The 16,233-nt window shown below is 35.1% G+C and overlaps 1 protein-coding gene across 3 annotated transcripts in view; it reads left to right on the top strand.

The window, feature by feature from the left end:
- Positions 1-16,233, top strand: part of LOC125102961 (triadin-like) — a 225,679-nt gene that overhangs the window by 99,758 nt on the left and 109,688 nt on the right. For 2 of the 3 annotated variants that reach the window (XM_047734647.1, XM_047734648.1), the window contains exon 6: positions 8,078-8,137. In XM_047734647.1, coding sequence (XP_047590603.1) covers positions 8,078-8,137 — 60 coding nt within the window. Of the gene's footprint in view, positions 1-8,077; positions 8,138-11,851; positions 11,903-16,233 lie in introns of all 3 variants that reach the window. The other variant, XM_047734649.1, reaches the window with a different exon arrangement.

Genomic DNA, 16,233 nt, shown 5'->3' with positions numbered 1-16,233 from the left:
ATATATATATATAACCATTTCAGACTCCATTCTGGGACCATTAATGTTTGGGAAGTGAGGACAGGGTTTGAGCCAAGCTTTTCTAATGATTCAAATGAGCCAGGGTTAGAATTACTGTCAATTGAACTCATGGCCTAGAGTTCAAGTACAGTCTACGGATGGACACAGAATGTACAACTAGATGTCTATAGGTGAGGCCTGCACTAACTATTTGCCATAGTCTTCACTACACTCTCTCATCACTCCTGAAGTAGACATTTAATATGCATCATTTCAGAAGACATTTGAGTGACAGTCCTGCCATAGACATCTTGGTCTCCCTCAATACAAAGAGTGGTCCTGCTCAGCCCCTTGTCATACTCCCTCTTACTATCATTTATCCTTTCTTCACTTCTCTACTTCCACTGCTATCTTCCCCACAATCATTTTTCAATTAGATTAGGGTAGTCCTTCCTCCTTACCCCCCTTCCTTCCTTCCTTTTTTTCCTTTTTCTTTCTTCCTTCCTTCCTTCCTTCCTTCCTTCCTCCCTTCCTTCCTTCCTTCTTTCATTCTTTCTTTCTTTCTCATTAAATAGGATCCATGCCCAGCATGGAGCCCAAGGTAAGGCCTGAACTCATGACCCTGAGATCTGGACCTGAACTGAGATCAAGCATCAGCTACTCAACCAACTGAGCTACCCAGGCAGCCCTAAGATAGTCATTTCTTAACTGATTTCTCTGAATTACCCCTTAAATTCATGCTAATCATTACCCTCAATGGCTTCAATCCATTTGTTGCCATTATAGCACGTTAGAGGTAAAAGCCACATTTTCTACCATGGTATAAAAGACTTTCTTCATATGATCAATGATATCCATACAAATGTCCAGCTTTTTGTACTTTCCCACATACCTTCCCTACTCTGCAACCTCCTCCTCAACCTCCTCAACCTCCTCAATTCTCAACTTGGCCCCTGCTGCCCCACCAGCCCATCCCAGACCTACCTACACTACCTGTGCCTTAGGCAGCCACACTGTTAGGCACTCCCTAAGTAGGCTCCACTGACATCTCACAGCTCTGTGCTTCTGTATGAGCACTTTTCTCTGGCCAGCAGCCCCTTCCTGTGGAGTCACTGGGCAAGTCTGTTCATCTCTTTGATTTTCAAAACGGACTTTCAGGGCAGGAGCTATGTGTGTCTTCATGTTTGTTCTAGGTCATTTTTGACATTTCCTTTTGTGATTCTGTGTTTTCCTATTTATAAATAAAGAGATTCATGTTCAATGGTCTTCCAGATTTCTACCAGCTCTGAATTTATGTGCTTATATCAAATTAAAAATGACTCTAACATCTAGCAAAGTACCCACCACATGAAACACATTCAATAAACACTGAAATAATGAATGAACGAATTAATGAAGCATTCATTTTCCCTGTTTTGTTAATCTTGACTTGACTCCTACTGACAATTTTTTCCTTGGACATTTCTATGTTTATTTTCAAATGTATATAATTATTCAGCTTTAATTGGGCTATTGTAATGTCAAATTTATGCGGTCAGCACCAGTTGAAGAATTTGATAGGAACTCCATATTAAAACAAAAACGATTTGTAACATGTAATTAGGAAACACAATAAAATTTATAACATAATAATATAGATTAAAGTAATACAGAGTAATTTGGACAATTTGGAAAATGCAAAAAGGAAAGAAAAGCAACTACAACCAATTATCCAAAGATAATTACTAATATATTTTTTTATTTTCCTCTAGCTTTTCTTTCATTTAGTTTTATTTATTGCATGTTGCCTTGGGTTTTTTTGCAACTACAAATTTTATTGTTATTTTTCAGATAACATTTAGGCTTTTATTTAACCATTAAACATGTCAATTTACTCCTAGATTAAACCAGAAAAGATTGGAAACCAATTGGTAAACATATAACTAGATGGGAAAACGTTATCAAAGATGGGTCCTAAACAAAAGGAGAGTTTTTTAAGGCATTCAAAACAATAGGTATTTGCTACATCAGCCTGACTTGTTTAGTGTTCAGGTGAAGAGCTGACCTTAGGAGTGGGGAAGAAGTTCACATGGCAGAAGTGTATGCTGATGAATGGCATGTGGTTAACATCGAAGTGGGCCAGTCAGTGGAAACAGGGTTATCCTCACAGGCAGTTATTGTAGATGAAAAAACTGGTCACAGCCATTAGGCAAAATACACATTAAGTTATTCACAGTACTCAGTTTTTGCCAAACATCATTTTGGGCACTAAAAATTCAATGATGTATAAGACCTAGTCCAGTGAGAGATCTAAAACAGCAAACACGCAATTACACTATCTTGTGGTGAGTACCCCACAAACAGATATCCTGCAGCCGACAACTAGCTGCTTCGGTTGCTGAATAGGTCTGACTGTAGTTTTCTGATAAAGCTTTAGAGGAATGTATGGCTAAAGATTTAGATGTGCACTCTGAACTAAAATGGAAGACATAAGAGCTAGGTCAAGGGTCAGTCTTCAAGGAACCAGGTGAGAACTTGGTTAGAAGAGTGTAAGAGAACCCAAATGATTAATATTGGTATTGGTTTCCAAGGGCTCCAGTAAAAAAAAAAAGTATCAAAAACTGGATGACTTAAAATAACAGAAATTTATTGTCTTACAGTTATAGAGGTAAATTAAATTTATTTATTACCATCAACTAAAAAATACAGTAGCCTATATATTGTCTCCAATGTTAAGATTTCAGCCAGGTGGATTACCTCAAAGAGCTGTAAAGGAGAATCTATTTCAAGCTTCTCCTGGCTCCTGCTGGTTGGCTGGCAACATTTGACTTATAGATGAACCATTTTAATCTCTGCCTTCAACTTCAAATGGTGTTCTCCCTGCATCTCCGTTTCTTCGCCTTGTGCATATCTGTGTCTGTGTCCAAATTTCCCCTTTTCATAAGGACATAAGTCATATTGAATTAAAACCACTGTAACGACTCCATTTTAAACTGATTACCTCTGTAAAGACCCTATTTCCAACTAAGGTCACCATTCTGAGGCACTGGAGATTAGGACTTCAACATGTCTTTTGAAACTATGCAATTCAATGCATAACAGTCTCATATGAGTCAGAAGAACATTTTTATTTATTTTTATTTATTTATTTTTTTTTAAAGATTTTATTTATTTATTTGACAGAGAGAGATCACAAGTAGACGGAGAGGCAGGCAGAGAGAGAGAGAGAGGGAAGCAGGCTTCTTGCTGAGCAGAGAGCCCGATGTGGGACTCGATCCCAGGACCCTGAGATCATGACCTGAGCCGAAGGCAGCGGCTTAACCCACTGAGCCACCCAGGCGCCCAGAAGAACATTTTTAAAAGGGTAATTTAGAATAATAATCCTGATTGACTGGTTGAGGGTTGTTTCTGGGAAACCATTACAGGACTGGAATCATAGGCTGGCAAAGGATTTTGCTGAAGATGATGAGCAAAAGCCAAAGAGGATAGGACCGTTCAAGTGTATCTAAAGATCCTGGCCCCTTATAAAAAATGCTCTCAAAGATCACAGACTAAGGTAGTGAGCCTGTATTTTTTTTTTTTTTAAGATTTTATTTATTTATTTGACAGAGAGAAATCACAAGTAGGCAGAGAGGCAGGCAGAGAGAGAGGAGGAAGCAGCCTCCCCGCCGAGCAGAAAGCCCGATGTGGGGCTTGAACCCAGGACCTGGGATCATGACCCGAGCCGAAGGCAGCGGCTTAACCCACTGAGCCACCCAGGCGCCCCGTGAGCCTGTATTTTATAAACTTTTACTTTTGCTCTCTCTCAGCCATACCTAATGGACTCTTTAAAGTATCAAATATATTTTCTTTTTCTCTCTGCCAGCGCTGAAAGATAAATCTGGAAAGTGAGGCAAGAAGGCTCTGCACAAAGCTATGTATCACTTCCTGCATAGTAATTGTTCACTTTTGAGGAAGTGATTATAGTTCTGACTGTAGCAATGGAGCCCCAGTTGAAGGGGAAATTACCCACACAATTCAATCAGATTTGAGAGTAAAACTGTATTTTGGAATTTAAATATATACCTTGTGATTTGGAGCATATATCAGATGAGCTTTATATATTTGGGTAATTTGCCTAATCAGCACATTAATACATAAACAAATGTAATTTTATTGTGGAAAAAGAAATGTACATTCTAGGATGGATTGTGTATTACATGCTTGGAGAAACCAGCAGCACACTTTGGTTGTAAGAACAAGTTTCTAGTCTGCACAGGACCTGCGTGGACGAGGTAGCATAGTTTTGGAGGAAGAGTATAATTTGACAATCTGATCACAGTACTCTTGTTCTTTTCTGCCATGGACTCTTTTGAGACAGTGTTTTTTTATCCAGGGACAAAGAAGTTCAGGCTAAGGGATCTTCTAGGTTCCTATCAGCTCTAAAATTGTGTGCTTATTTAAGTAAAAAAATAATAAAATAATACTTTAGGAAGAATTAGTAATGTAATCTTCGACAAGTTTCTCTACTCCTCAAGAGTGCTCTTCTATTGAGTTCATCGTTATTGCTTAGAATGTGTAGTTCATCTTGCCTTAGCACAAGATAGAAATTCTACAGATTAGTTACAAAAATAAATAAATAAAAACATACGGAGATATACATACTAACCAAAAGCACATCGGACATTTTGTTTAGTGTTGGCTAAAACCTCTGCAAATTAGTACTGAAAAGTTTTTGACACCAAACTTTCGATTTTTTCCAACTACTACTAACAGAGAGATCAGAAAAGAGCTCAGCCAACCTGGCCCTGAATGCCTACTGGTTTGCCCCTAGGGAAGGTTTGCTTGATAAGAATCTCAGGGTCAGATTCACTATGAGCTCTGGTACATTCAGAAAAGGACACAGGGCCTGTCTGGCAGGTTGCCAGGGCCAAGCTCTGTAAAAGCGCAGAACACAGCTTGCAGAGTGCTGGAGAGGGACCACATGGGGAGGGCGAGAGACTGCGGCAGAGTTAAGTTGAGCTGAATGTTCTGGTCAGAGAAAGGTCAGAGTCTGGGCAAGTGCAGGAACAGCAGGGCCATGCCAACTCCGATGCCAAACATCAGGGCCATTCCAACTGGTGGATTCCATTTGTTTTTAATTACCAGTATACCAAAGGGACTTTTGTTTCTTGTAAATAAGGATGACAAACAAATTAAGCTCCAGCAGGTGCAACGAGCTTATTTTGTCCTGAGCTAAAAGTGTCCTAGCTAAGATATAACTTGCCAACAGAGCTGATGACAAGGAAAGAACTTCTTTCTTCCGTATGAAAACTTCTGGTTGTAGTTTCTAAGCAAAGAGGAGGTGCACAAGCAAATGCGGTTGTTGTGGCAAATTATTTTCTTTTATCTTAGCGTAATTATTAAGGCAGTTACTGGTGGTTGCATTGTTTTGATAGAAGAAGTTTTAAAATTTTGCGTCTGAGCTCAGTCTTGCCAAAGTTTGAAGTTTTCATCCAAGAAGCTTTAGTGGCTGTCTGCCATTTTGAACAGCTCCCTAGAGCACATGGGTCCAGCTGTTTCACTGAGCCGTGTTATGGTACCATTTCTGAGGGGGATAATGAAATTCCAGCATACAGGATTGTGTCTATAAATCAAAACTTAGACTGTGAGGAACCAGATTTTCCCCCAGGGTGACAGGAATGAGGCATTAATATGCTAATTTGAGTCTGAATTCAGCCCCCTTGCTCTTTCAATTTTGTATTAATTCCTCCATTTATGCCTGTGCACACGTCAGCCAAAAAATCCTTTAGTGGAATGGACAACCAGCTGTCCGAGGTGGGTGAGGTCTGGTCCTTCACAGAAACAGAGACACAGATTAGGTGTTCTCCTGGGAATCCTGCCAATCAGGTTCCAGAAGCACAGCTTATCTCATGCAAACTTGGTTCCCCCTAGAGAACTTTTAAAAGAGGCTTTGTTTTTGCCAAGATTCTCCTTCAGTTTTCAGCTTAATTAATAGTAATCCAAAAGAACCAAAATAAGCTACCTGTGGTCATGGGTAAATGCTGAGGTCCTCTCTTTCTTTTGTGAGATATTTATATTGACCTTAGTAACTCCGAAACACCTAAAAGGACTATTAAATGTAAGGAAAAATAAAGCTTAGATGGTCTAAGGTGTATTTTTTTCTTCTGTTTCTCACTGGGGTTTAATTTTAAGAAATTTTGATAAATTATAAATTTTGTTTGCCCAGAAGCAAGCAGTGCTTATAATATCTATACCATATCATTAATAAATAGAATTATATTCGAAGATGAAAATAGTTTTTCTTATAATTTTAGAATTTGGCTCACTCAAAGAAAAATCTATTAAAACTCCACTATGGAGCAGACATCACATGATGAGCCAGGGATACAAAAATAAAATAACCTGGTGTGGTCTTTAAAGAGATTTCACCTACTAGGGAGTCAGATATAGGAACAACAGCAGTAATATTATTTAATAGTTAAAATGGAATTATGCACATGGTTTTGTTTGCGTATGAAGTAAGTAGAGATCAAAGAACATTTTGCAGTGGAGGAGACAAGTGAGTCAGCACTTGAAGGGCGCATTGATAAGAGGATGTGTGGGAGTAAGAATGTAAAGTTCAAGGGGAAATTCATGGAGATGAGATTGCATTGATGAGTAAATATCAAAGCATTAAAGCAATAAAATATTTTTAGATTTCCTATAGCATCTACTATGTTATAGATACCATGCTAGGCCATGGGGGGTTACTAATATTCATAACAGGTCAAGAGTATAATCAGATTTTCCTATTAGAAATGTTACTCTGAGAGAGAAAAATCTCAATCTAAAGGTTCAAGGGACTAGATAAGATATTATTATATATAATTTTATAATATTATAATAATATATAGTAATATTATAATAATTAATATAATAATATAATAGAATGATAATATAATAATATAATAATATAAAATTATAATAATATAATAATATTATATTTCCAATATAATAATATAATATAATAATATAGCAAGAAGGGCATTCTACTCCAAATTTTGAAATGGTCTCTTTCCCTTTTACCTTCCTGTCCCCTTACTAGATTAATTTCTTTTCACTTAACATCCTTAAACATCATTTCTACCAAGGGACATTCCCCAAATACACAGACTAGTTTAAGTCTCTGAATATCACCCTGAATATTTTCTTCATGGCAATTATACCAACTGCAATTAACTACCTTTGCAGTTGTTTGTCTAACTTCTGTTATTCCTCAGCTTGTTGACATCACAATGACAAGGATAGACTCTCTCTTGACTAACAATCTTTAGCACATAGCAGGTGCTTTCTATATTTTTGTGTAAATAAATTACTGGTGGAGAATGTAATATTGGATTGAAAAAAGATGTGTAAGAAAAATACTGAAAGGTAGATTGAAAGAGACTAGCAAATGAACAAAAGTGGAAAATAGAAGATGAATCCTGGATGACTACCATGTTTCTAGCCTGACAATTGGAAATTCTATTAACAAGAGTTATGGCTTAATTGCAGAGAAAGGTTTTGACTTAATGAATTTATATTAATCAATTGGATCACAATTCATAGTAAATTAAATTTAGTTTCCTTTAAAAAGATTTGGTGTCATTCTCATCTCATCCCAGTATATTTTAAAAAATTGTTAGTGTGGAATGTTTCTGTAGCAGAGTAACATGTACAATTTACATTGATTATACTTTGCATCAGATTCAGAAAATTATCTCTCTGTATTTCTGTTTTTATATTTTGATGTTCCTCCAGTGTTGAGCTGGGCTCCTTTGGCATATAGCATGATAAATTTTTAAAGCTTTCTACTGCATGGTATTGAAATTAAAGGTTTGGGGAAGCTAAGTTGTATTCTTACCTTTGCAATTAGACCTGCTTTTGGTACAAGTTTGTGCTTGGATATGAAATGAAAGTAGAAATAAAAAATTTATAATTATCTCAATATTTAAACATCCAATTATGTAAAAAGTCATACCAGTTAAAAAAGATTTTCAAAAGCAGCAGATAAATTTTTGACATCAAAATTGTCATGAAAACATTTCATTATTTATTATCTTTATTTAAGTGAAAAGTATTGTTTGTTTCTTTCCAGTTGCACACCGAGAAAAAGAAAAAGTAAAAGAAAAAGAAAAAGAAAAATCTGAAAAAAAAGGTATGGAGTTATTCTTACTCTGTTCTTACACATTGGCCCCTTCCCCTTTGAACGCCTCTTTACATCCTATCTTTCAAAATTATATTATGGTATTTTCCTAAGAATTGAACCTTAAACTAATTTCTAGGTTGAAGTGAATAAAATACATGATACTCAAACTCTGCTACCAAGTTACTCTCTAGAAATATATCTATTTTTTCCCTGGCAGTTGTGAGACTGCCTTAGTCAACAATGAGGATAATATTTCACAAAATATTTATCCACTTGATAGGTAAGAAAATATACTTTATTATTTTAACTTGCATTCTTTGATTACCTATAGGACTGGGATTATAACAAAATTAATTTGTATGTATTTGTTTAGAATCTGCAATACAGATTCCTTGTTTAACACATACAGAGACATTGTGCAAAGCTTCCTTCTGCCTTGTTCCCAGCCTCCTAGATCCCATTCCATCCTACTCACACATACACACAACAAATCACTTTTATGAGTTTTACGTGCATTTTTCAGAGCCTCAATATGCATTTATGAGATAATATATGTTACTGTTTCTCCCTGTTTTTTTACGCAAAATTTAATGTGTCCTATATTCTGGCTTTTGTAATTCAATAACATAACTTAGGGATCTTTCCATATCAGAAAACAGATATTTTCCTAATTTTTTTTAAAGATTTTACTTATTTATTTGACAGAGAGATCACAAGTAGGCAGAGAGGCAGGCAGAGAGAGGGGGAGAAGCAGGCCCCCCGCTGAGCAGAGAGCCCAATGCGGGGCTTGATCCCAGGACCCTGAGATCATGACCTGAGCCAAAGGCAGAGGCTTAACCCACTGAGCCACCCAGGTGCCGCTAGAGATTCTATTTCCAAATAGGATCGCATTCATAGGTACTGGGGTTAGGACTTCAACATGTCTGTTTAAGAGACACAATTCAACCTACGATGCCGAATCCAGTATTTGTGACACTGCTGGGGTCTCACCTACCAAGGCCAATACCCCAGAGAAGCCCAGAAGTGGGGGTTGGGAAGGAGGGGGCTCATTCTACTAAAAATAGGTTTGTCTCTTAGCAGTTGGAATGATTGCTCTTTGACCAGCTCCTTCACGGAATGGTTGTATTTTCATGATGATGACCTGAGCCTAAGGCGGAGGCTTTAACCCACTGAGCCACCCAGGTGCCCCTATTTTCCCAATTAAAAAAAAAAAATTTATGGTATTTAAATGGAGATATTTTCTTCCATTATATCTTTAAACCGCTTATTATTTGTATATTGAAGGATTTAAATATGATTTTTAATGATGTGTATTTCTTATGTAACTGTTCACACTCATCACCCATTTCTCCTGATAATACTTGTGCATGTCATTTGCATGTATTTTCCTGGTCTGTCACTTTTTCAGATATTTTTCTCAGGTTTTGTAGTTAAAGTTAGGGTTTCTGTTTGTGTATACAGATATGTGTGCATGCATATATGTGTGTATGCATGTGTGTGTTTGTGTTTAGATTCTTGAATTTTTAAGTGGCTAGATATGTTTTTTTTTTTTTCTTTTGGTGTTTCTGCTTTTGAGTCTTCATTTGAAGATTAATTAAATAGTTACTAATATTTCCTCAAGTTTTTAAAATTAGTTTCATATTTCACATTTAATCTTAATTCATCAAAAATCCATCTCAGTGTATTTTGTGAAATAGGACTCTAATATTTTGCTTTTGTTTTAGTAACGTATGTTATTTGTGCTAGGTTTTGGCTGATGTATATATCCACAATATGCCTAGCCTGCTGAGTTATCTTCTGCAAAACATTCCACTTAGCTGAAATATTTTGTAATATTTTAGGAATCAGATCAGTTGAAACACTTTTCAATCTTCCTTATTCTATACACATATTTAACATTTTGAATTAAATAATTGTAGCTTTATTAATGTTTACTAAGTAATAATATCTGTGAATTTCAATATAGCCACAATCTGTTTTAGAAACCGGTGTCCACTTCCCTTCTGCTACTAAATTATGCAGAATTATTGGCATTAGGTTCTACATACTCTGACTAAATGAAATAATTCAATATTTCTCACGATTTTTTTCAACTTTCACAGTGGCTTAATATTTTTTGTTAAAAAGTAGTTGAGAATTCATTGCCCCTAAATTATAAATGTTAAGGGAAATTTTCAAATTGGAAAGCAGAACAAAATGCTTCATTTTAAGTGTCTTTGATTTGTTATATACCAAAGGAGTTTGCTTTTTATAAAGTTATTATACTGTGGCCCCATGACCTTGTGTGAATTGTGCCTTTCTTAGCTTGGCATAGTGCTCCTTCAGCTAACATTGTCATAGCTATCACCCATAACCCCAAATGGTAGTGGAGACGGCAGTGGGGCAGGCTGAGAAGTTGAGAGGCTGACACTGTGGTGGGCGGGAGGGTGAAAGGGGTGAAGGGGTGGATAGCAGTGCACCCGCCCTTTCCTTAGCCCTGCAATTGCCACTGTCACTTGGCTTTCAAAAGAGTATTGTGCTTTAAACTTTCTGTGAGGTTTGCCTTAAATCTCCAAGATTCTGGGAAACTATTCATCAGTTGTATGTTAAAAGAATAGTTTTTTAACTATATATTTAGGCACAATTTTTTCTTTTATAATACAAGTAAACCTGATGGACATTAGTGTTTTTATTATATAGTTGCAGAAATGGAAGTAATTGGGACTCCAGTTTTTTACTCTAATAATTTGGCTCTTTCCTTAACCTAACTGTTTAATTAAATATCTTATTTTTTCATTTAATTTTCTATAATTTCTTTAATTCTCATTATTCTCCAATAAATAATACATTAATGTTGAAAAACGTATGGTGGTTTGGTAAACTACCAAACCACACACAGTTTAATATATTTGAACAACAGCTAACCTGCACATGCTTCTGTATGTCTCAGGGTTCCTTTGCTTAATAGAAGTTAGTGAAATAAATTCATGCTGATTTATTATTTTATTACATAAGGATGAGAAGGTATAATGTTTCAGGTATCATGTTAAATACTATTCAATTAAGAAGCTGCACTTAATCAGTAATCATTTATGATTACATTATACCTTATTGGTCGTTCTCTACCAAAGTTGCTATTTCTTAGGGATTATTTGGAAAAACTTTCATTAGAGTGGAGGACATTTGGTAAAGCAGCAACCACAGATGCTAAGCATTTTTCAATGCAGAAGACAGTCCCTTATAGTAAAAAATTATTCTTCCCCAAATGTCAATTATGTCCTTGTTGAGAAACACTGTTCTGAACCAAAGCTTTAATTCTGATTTAAATATTTATTTTAATTAATCAAAACACTGTTCTGAACCAAAGCTTTAATTCTGATTTAAATATTTATTTTAATTAATCATAGAGTGTTTCTTCCTGATAAAATAACATCTTTTGACAAATTATTATAAACTTGCTCTGTCTTTCCTAAAAACTTTATCTATTTAAAATAATAACTTTAAAAAGGAGAGTGAAACTAGCTTTCAAAATGCTTTCTAAATCCTAATGCCAAGTCTTTTAAATCGGGCTTTATACAGTTATTATTACATTGGTATCTTTTTATTTCTAAATAAGGCTTATTAATGTCATCTATCTTCAAAATAGTTTGTGATTCTGGTGGCTATCAAAACTGAGGTAAAAAGAAAGCTTGATCTTGACATCCATTAAAATTATGTACTAATATATAAAATTTTCTGTTTAAGCAACTCACAAGGAAAAAATTGAGAAAAAAGAAAAAACAGAAGCAAAGAAAGGTAACTTTTCCCTTTATTCTTTCCTCCTTCCCTTCCTTCTTTCTTCCCTCTCTCCTCTCTGTTCATTCTTTCTTTCATTCTCTTTCCTTCTCCCTCCTTCCTTCATCTCTCTTTCTTTCTCCTTCCCCTTCCTTCCTTCCTCCCTCCCTTGCTCCCTCCTTCTTTCCCTTGCTTGCTTCATACCCAACATGGAACCTAATGCAGGGCTCAAACTCAAAACACTGAGATCAAGACCTCAGCTGAGATTGAATTGGACACTTAACCCAATGAGACAACCAAGTGCCATCCCCCTTTATTATTTCTATAACTAAATTCTTTTTATTGAAAAGATTACAATTTGGATTTCAGAGAGATGGATAATTACAAGCATGCAGTATTTCCTTTACATAAAAATTAATTTGGTCTTACATTTAAAATTTGCTATTTTAGGGTACCTAGATGGCTCAGTCGGTTAGGTGTCTGCCTTTGGCTCAGGTCATGATCTCAGGGTCCTGGGATGGAACCCCACATCAGGTTCCCTGCTCAGTAGGGAGTCTGCTTCTCCCTCTACCCTGCCTATCTGCTTGAAATCTCTCTCTCTCACTCACTCACTCTCTCTCTCTCTCAAATAAATAAATAATCTTTCAAAAAATAAATAAGCAATAAAATTTAATATTTTAGAGATAATAAAACTGAATACTTAAAATAATGGGGACTCTGAAAATGTGAGAGGAAGATGAAAGTCTTTTCCACACATGTTGGGAAGAATTTGGAACCCCAAGACCTTTACCCCTTGCTGTCATCCCCATAGATACATTATATTACATGGCAAAGAGCACTTTGCAAAAGTAGTTAAGGTTGATCTAACATACGGAGATTATCCTGGATTATCCACAAAGATTCAATGTAATCTCATGAACCTTCAAAGCATAGAGATGTGACACAAGAGAAAGATTTGAAGTGTGAGAAGGATTTGCCCCCCATTGCTAGCTTGATGATTGAGGGGAGCACGTGGACAGCATGAGAAGAATTTTGTCAACATGTTGAATAAATTGAATCTTCCCAAGAACTTCCAGTAAAAGATGCAACCCTGTTGGCAATTTGATTTTAGCCTTGTGAACCTTAAGCAGAAAACCTGGTTGAGCCACATTATGCCAAGACTTTTGTATTTTGGAAACCGGGAGATATTAAATGGATATTGGTTAAGCATCTAAGTTTGTGGTAATTTACTACTATAGAGATAGGAAACTAGCACATTATATTTGGTTTACAGCTTTTGACCAGTAGGACACTTTGAATTAATTTTAGAAAATTCAAATTCAAGATTTAATTTTTAAGAAGAAAGGTTAATGCATATATCTTGACTGATATTGATATTTTAAGCCATTGAAGACCAAAAGTATCTTAACAATATACCTTCCCAAATCAATTAGAATATCAATGTAATTTTATGTATTTTGGAGGACTACATAAATATTAAATTATAAATTTAGTATTCTAAATTTATTTGCCAATTGTTTGATGCTAAAAAAATGGATTCTAATTGATAGTTCAATCTTATCTTCTAAATTTAAATTTCCTCTTCCTATTTTAAAATACAGGTTTTATGTGACTGGTATATTTTAGAAATCTCAATTCAGTATTTTCAAGGGATTAATCAGCCAAATAAACATTGGAATCTACTTTCATAATTCAATGTGTTTATCTACCCAATGCAAAATTAAATATTTGAGAAAGATATATTTTTTACTAAATTTTTTTCATGATATTACTAAATTTCATTTTATTAGGATAGATGGATTATAAGCTAAAACTTTGTTTCCTAGAAGGTAGCATGAATTTAGCCTTAAGATGAGATTTATAACTAAGTTTATTTTAGTTATAAAATAATTAAAAAAGAGATTTATTTTATTCTATTTGGTTCTCTTCTGTTTGACAGATTTGAAAGAAAATAAATTCATATATATATGAAACCTTAAAGCTAGTAGGGACATTAGAGATCATCTCACCTAATTACCTAACTTAACAGATGAAGAAACCAACCTTTAGGGAGAAAAACAATTTGCCCAGATTATATAACTAGTATGTAATTAAACCAAGACAAAACCCCAAGTGAACTGAGTATAAGTCTAGTATTCTTTCAAAAAATAAACAGAGGTTTTAAGCATCAATTATTCCTTCAACAAATATCTATTTAATACTGTACTAGTTATTTACTGCTGTGAAAAAAATTATCACAAATTTAGACACTGAAGTCAATACACATTTATTATGTCAGCTTTATGGGTCAAAAATCTGGGCATGGCTTAGCTCAGTCCTCTGCTTCACAATGTCTCACAAGACCATATTCAAAGTATTAGACAAAGATTCAGTCCCATCTGAAAGCTCAACTGGAGAAAGATAATTTCTAAAGTATTTACATGATTGTTGGCAAGATTCAGTTCTTCAAGACCTATTGAATCAGGGCCTCAATTCTTTCTGATTGGTGGCTGGAAGTCATTCTCTTTTCCTTGCCCCACGAGTCTCACTAATATGTAGCAGGTTTCATCAAACTTAGGAAGATAGCGAATCAGCTAGTAAAGCAAGAATAATCTTATGTAGACTAATCATGGAAGTCACATATTACTTCAAATGCATATGCAAATACATAGGCCAGCCCATATTCAAGGAGAGAGGATTGCACAAGCATATGAATACTCAAAAGTGGAGATCACGGATAGGCCATCTTGAGGTCAGCCTGGCCTGCCACAAATCACAAATATTTTCTTTACATACTTATAGTCTTATGGGGGAGATAGGTGTGGCAACGCATATATGTATAAATTGTGTGTGTGTATACACACACATAAATATAAATTTCCTTTTTACTTTATGTATGTATATATACATTATGTTAGGAATATAGGAAATACATAAGACATTCTCTGCATAATGGGCAATTTTGGGGAAAACAGAATAAGATTGAAAAGGTATTCATTATAGTATGTGATAATTAAAGTAGAAACAAAATAACCTATTGTATTTGAGATGCATGACCAGAGTTAAAGTAAAATCTCCCTCTGAAGACTTTGATTGTCAGAGACAGTCCTATGGAACCCAGCACATTTCATATTCTATTTCAAGCACAGCCTGTCCAAGAGTGGCAACTCTCTGAACCATCTCAGGACTTCCTTCCTGGTGCATGTGTAGAACCTCATATTCATTGTGAAGATTAGCCTATTCCTATAGTTCATTAAAAATAACAAAGACAGGGAAGAAGTAGAAGAAGAAATGATGTCATGAGAAGCAAGTCGAACTGGCTAGAAAATGATGATCTCCAGATATGTGTGTATTGGATAGTAGGGGAGGTTACTATTTATTGATCACTTTCAGAAGACTGTTGTTCTCACTAGTTTGTGTATATTTATATCTCCCCTCATATGTCTTAAAATACATTTTTGGTATCATCCTTGGAGATTAATATGAATAATATTATGCAATTTAGTGTAATGGGGAAATGGGTTAGTCATTTTGGTTCTTCTACTGCTTCTACTCCTGCCTTATTAGTGGCAATATGTTTGGCAAAAGGTTTTTCATTCCTAGATTTCTCATCTATAAAATGGGTATAATATAGTAATCCCTGCTATACATCAAACCCTAAGTTCTAGGAAAACTCCAAAGAGCTCTAGGAATACAGGATATGAGGATTTAATATTAGAAATTCCTATGTACTTATTTTGCAGTGTCCAGATTCTTCTGTTCACATTATTTTTGCTTTCTTCATGGCTGCCTTAAAGGAAGAAATAGTGACAGTGGTAAATTTTGTTTTAATGAGAAAAACTGAGGAACAGAGAAATGAAGCAGTTGGCAATAACTTTATGAATGAGAGTTGAAATTTGTAATATCCTAAATCCAAAAATGAATAGTATGTTAGTATGTTTATTGGATAATGTGAATTCCCAACTCTGGCATTAGACATTTCGATTCTAGTACAGTCACTGATGGATAAGACTCATTCCCAAGTGAATTAAATATACTGATGCCTTTCTTTCGATTAAACCATTTTATTTTTTATTTGACAAAAATCATAAATTAAATACCTTCCCAAATAGAACTGGGTGATTTGAATATAGTGTAACAGTACTGTTTGCTTTTTCATTCCTTAGTGAGTTCCTCAATCCAAATGTCACTTATATTCTTAAAAAAGAAAAGAAAAGAACAGCAGGAAAATATTTTGGCATAAAATTTAAGAACACCTATCCAGTTTGATAAAAATGAATAGCAGTTGAGTGTTGTTTTAGTATCATGGTATTTACCCCATTATATCCACATCATTTTTAAGTTCTTACCCATTTTAATGTGAGGCAAAGTTA

The sequence above is a fragment of the Lutra lutra genome, chromosome 6, assembly GCF_902655055.1.
Source record: "Lutra lutra chromosome 6, mLutLut1.2, whole genome shotgun sequence".
Taxonomy (NCBI): domain Eukaryota; kingdom Metazoa; phylum Chordata; class Mammalia; order Carnivora; family Mustelidae; genus Lutra; species Lutra lutra.
The sequence above is the reverse complement of the archived record's forward strand: the minus strand, read 5'-3'. Positions and strand labels throughout refer to the sequence as shown.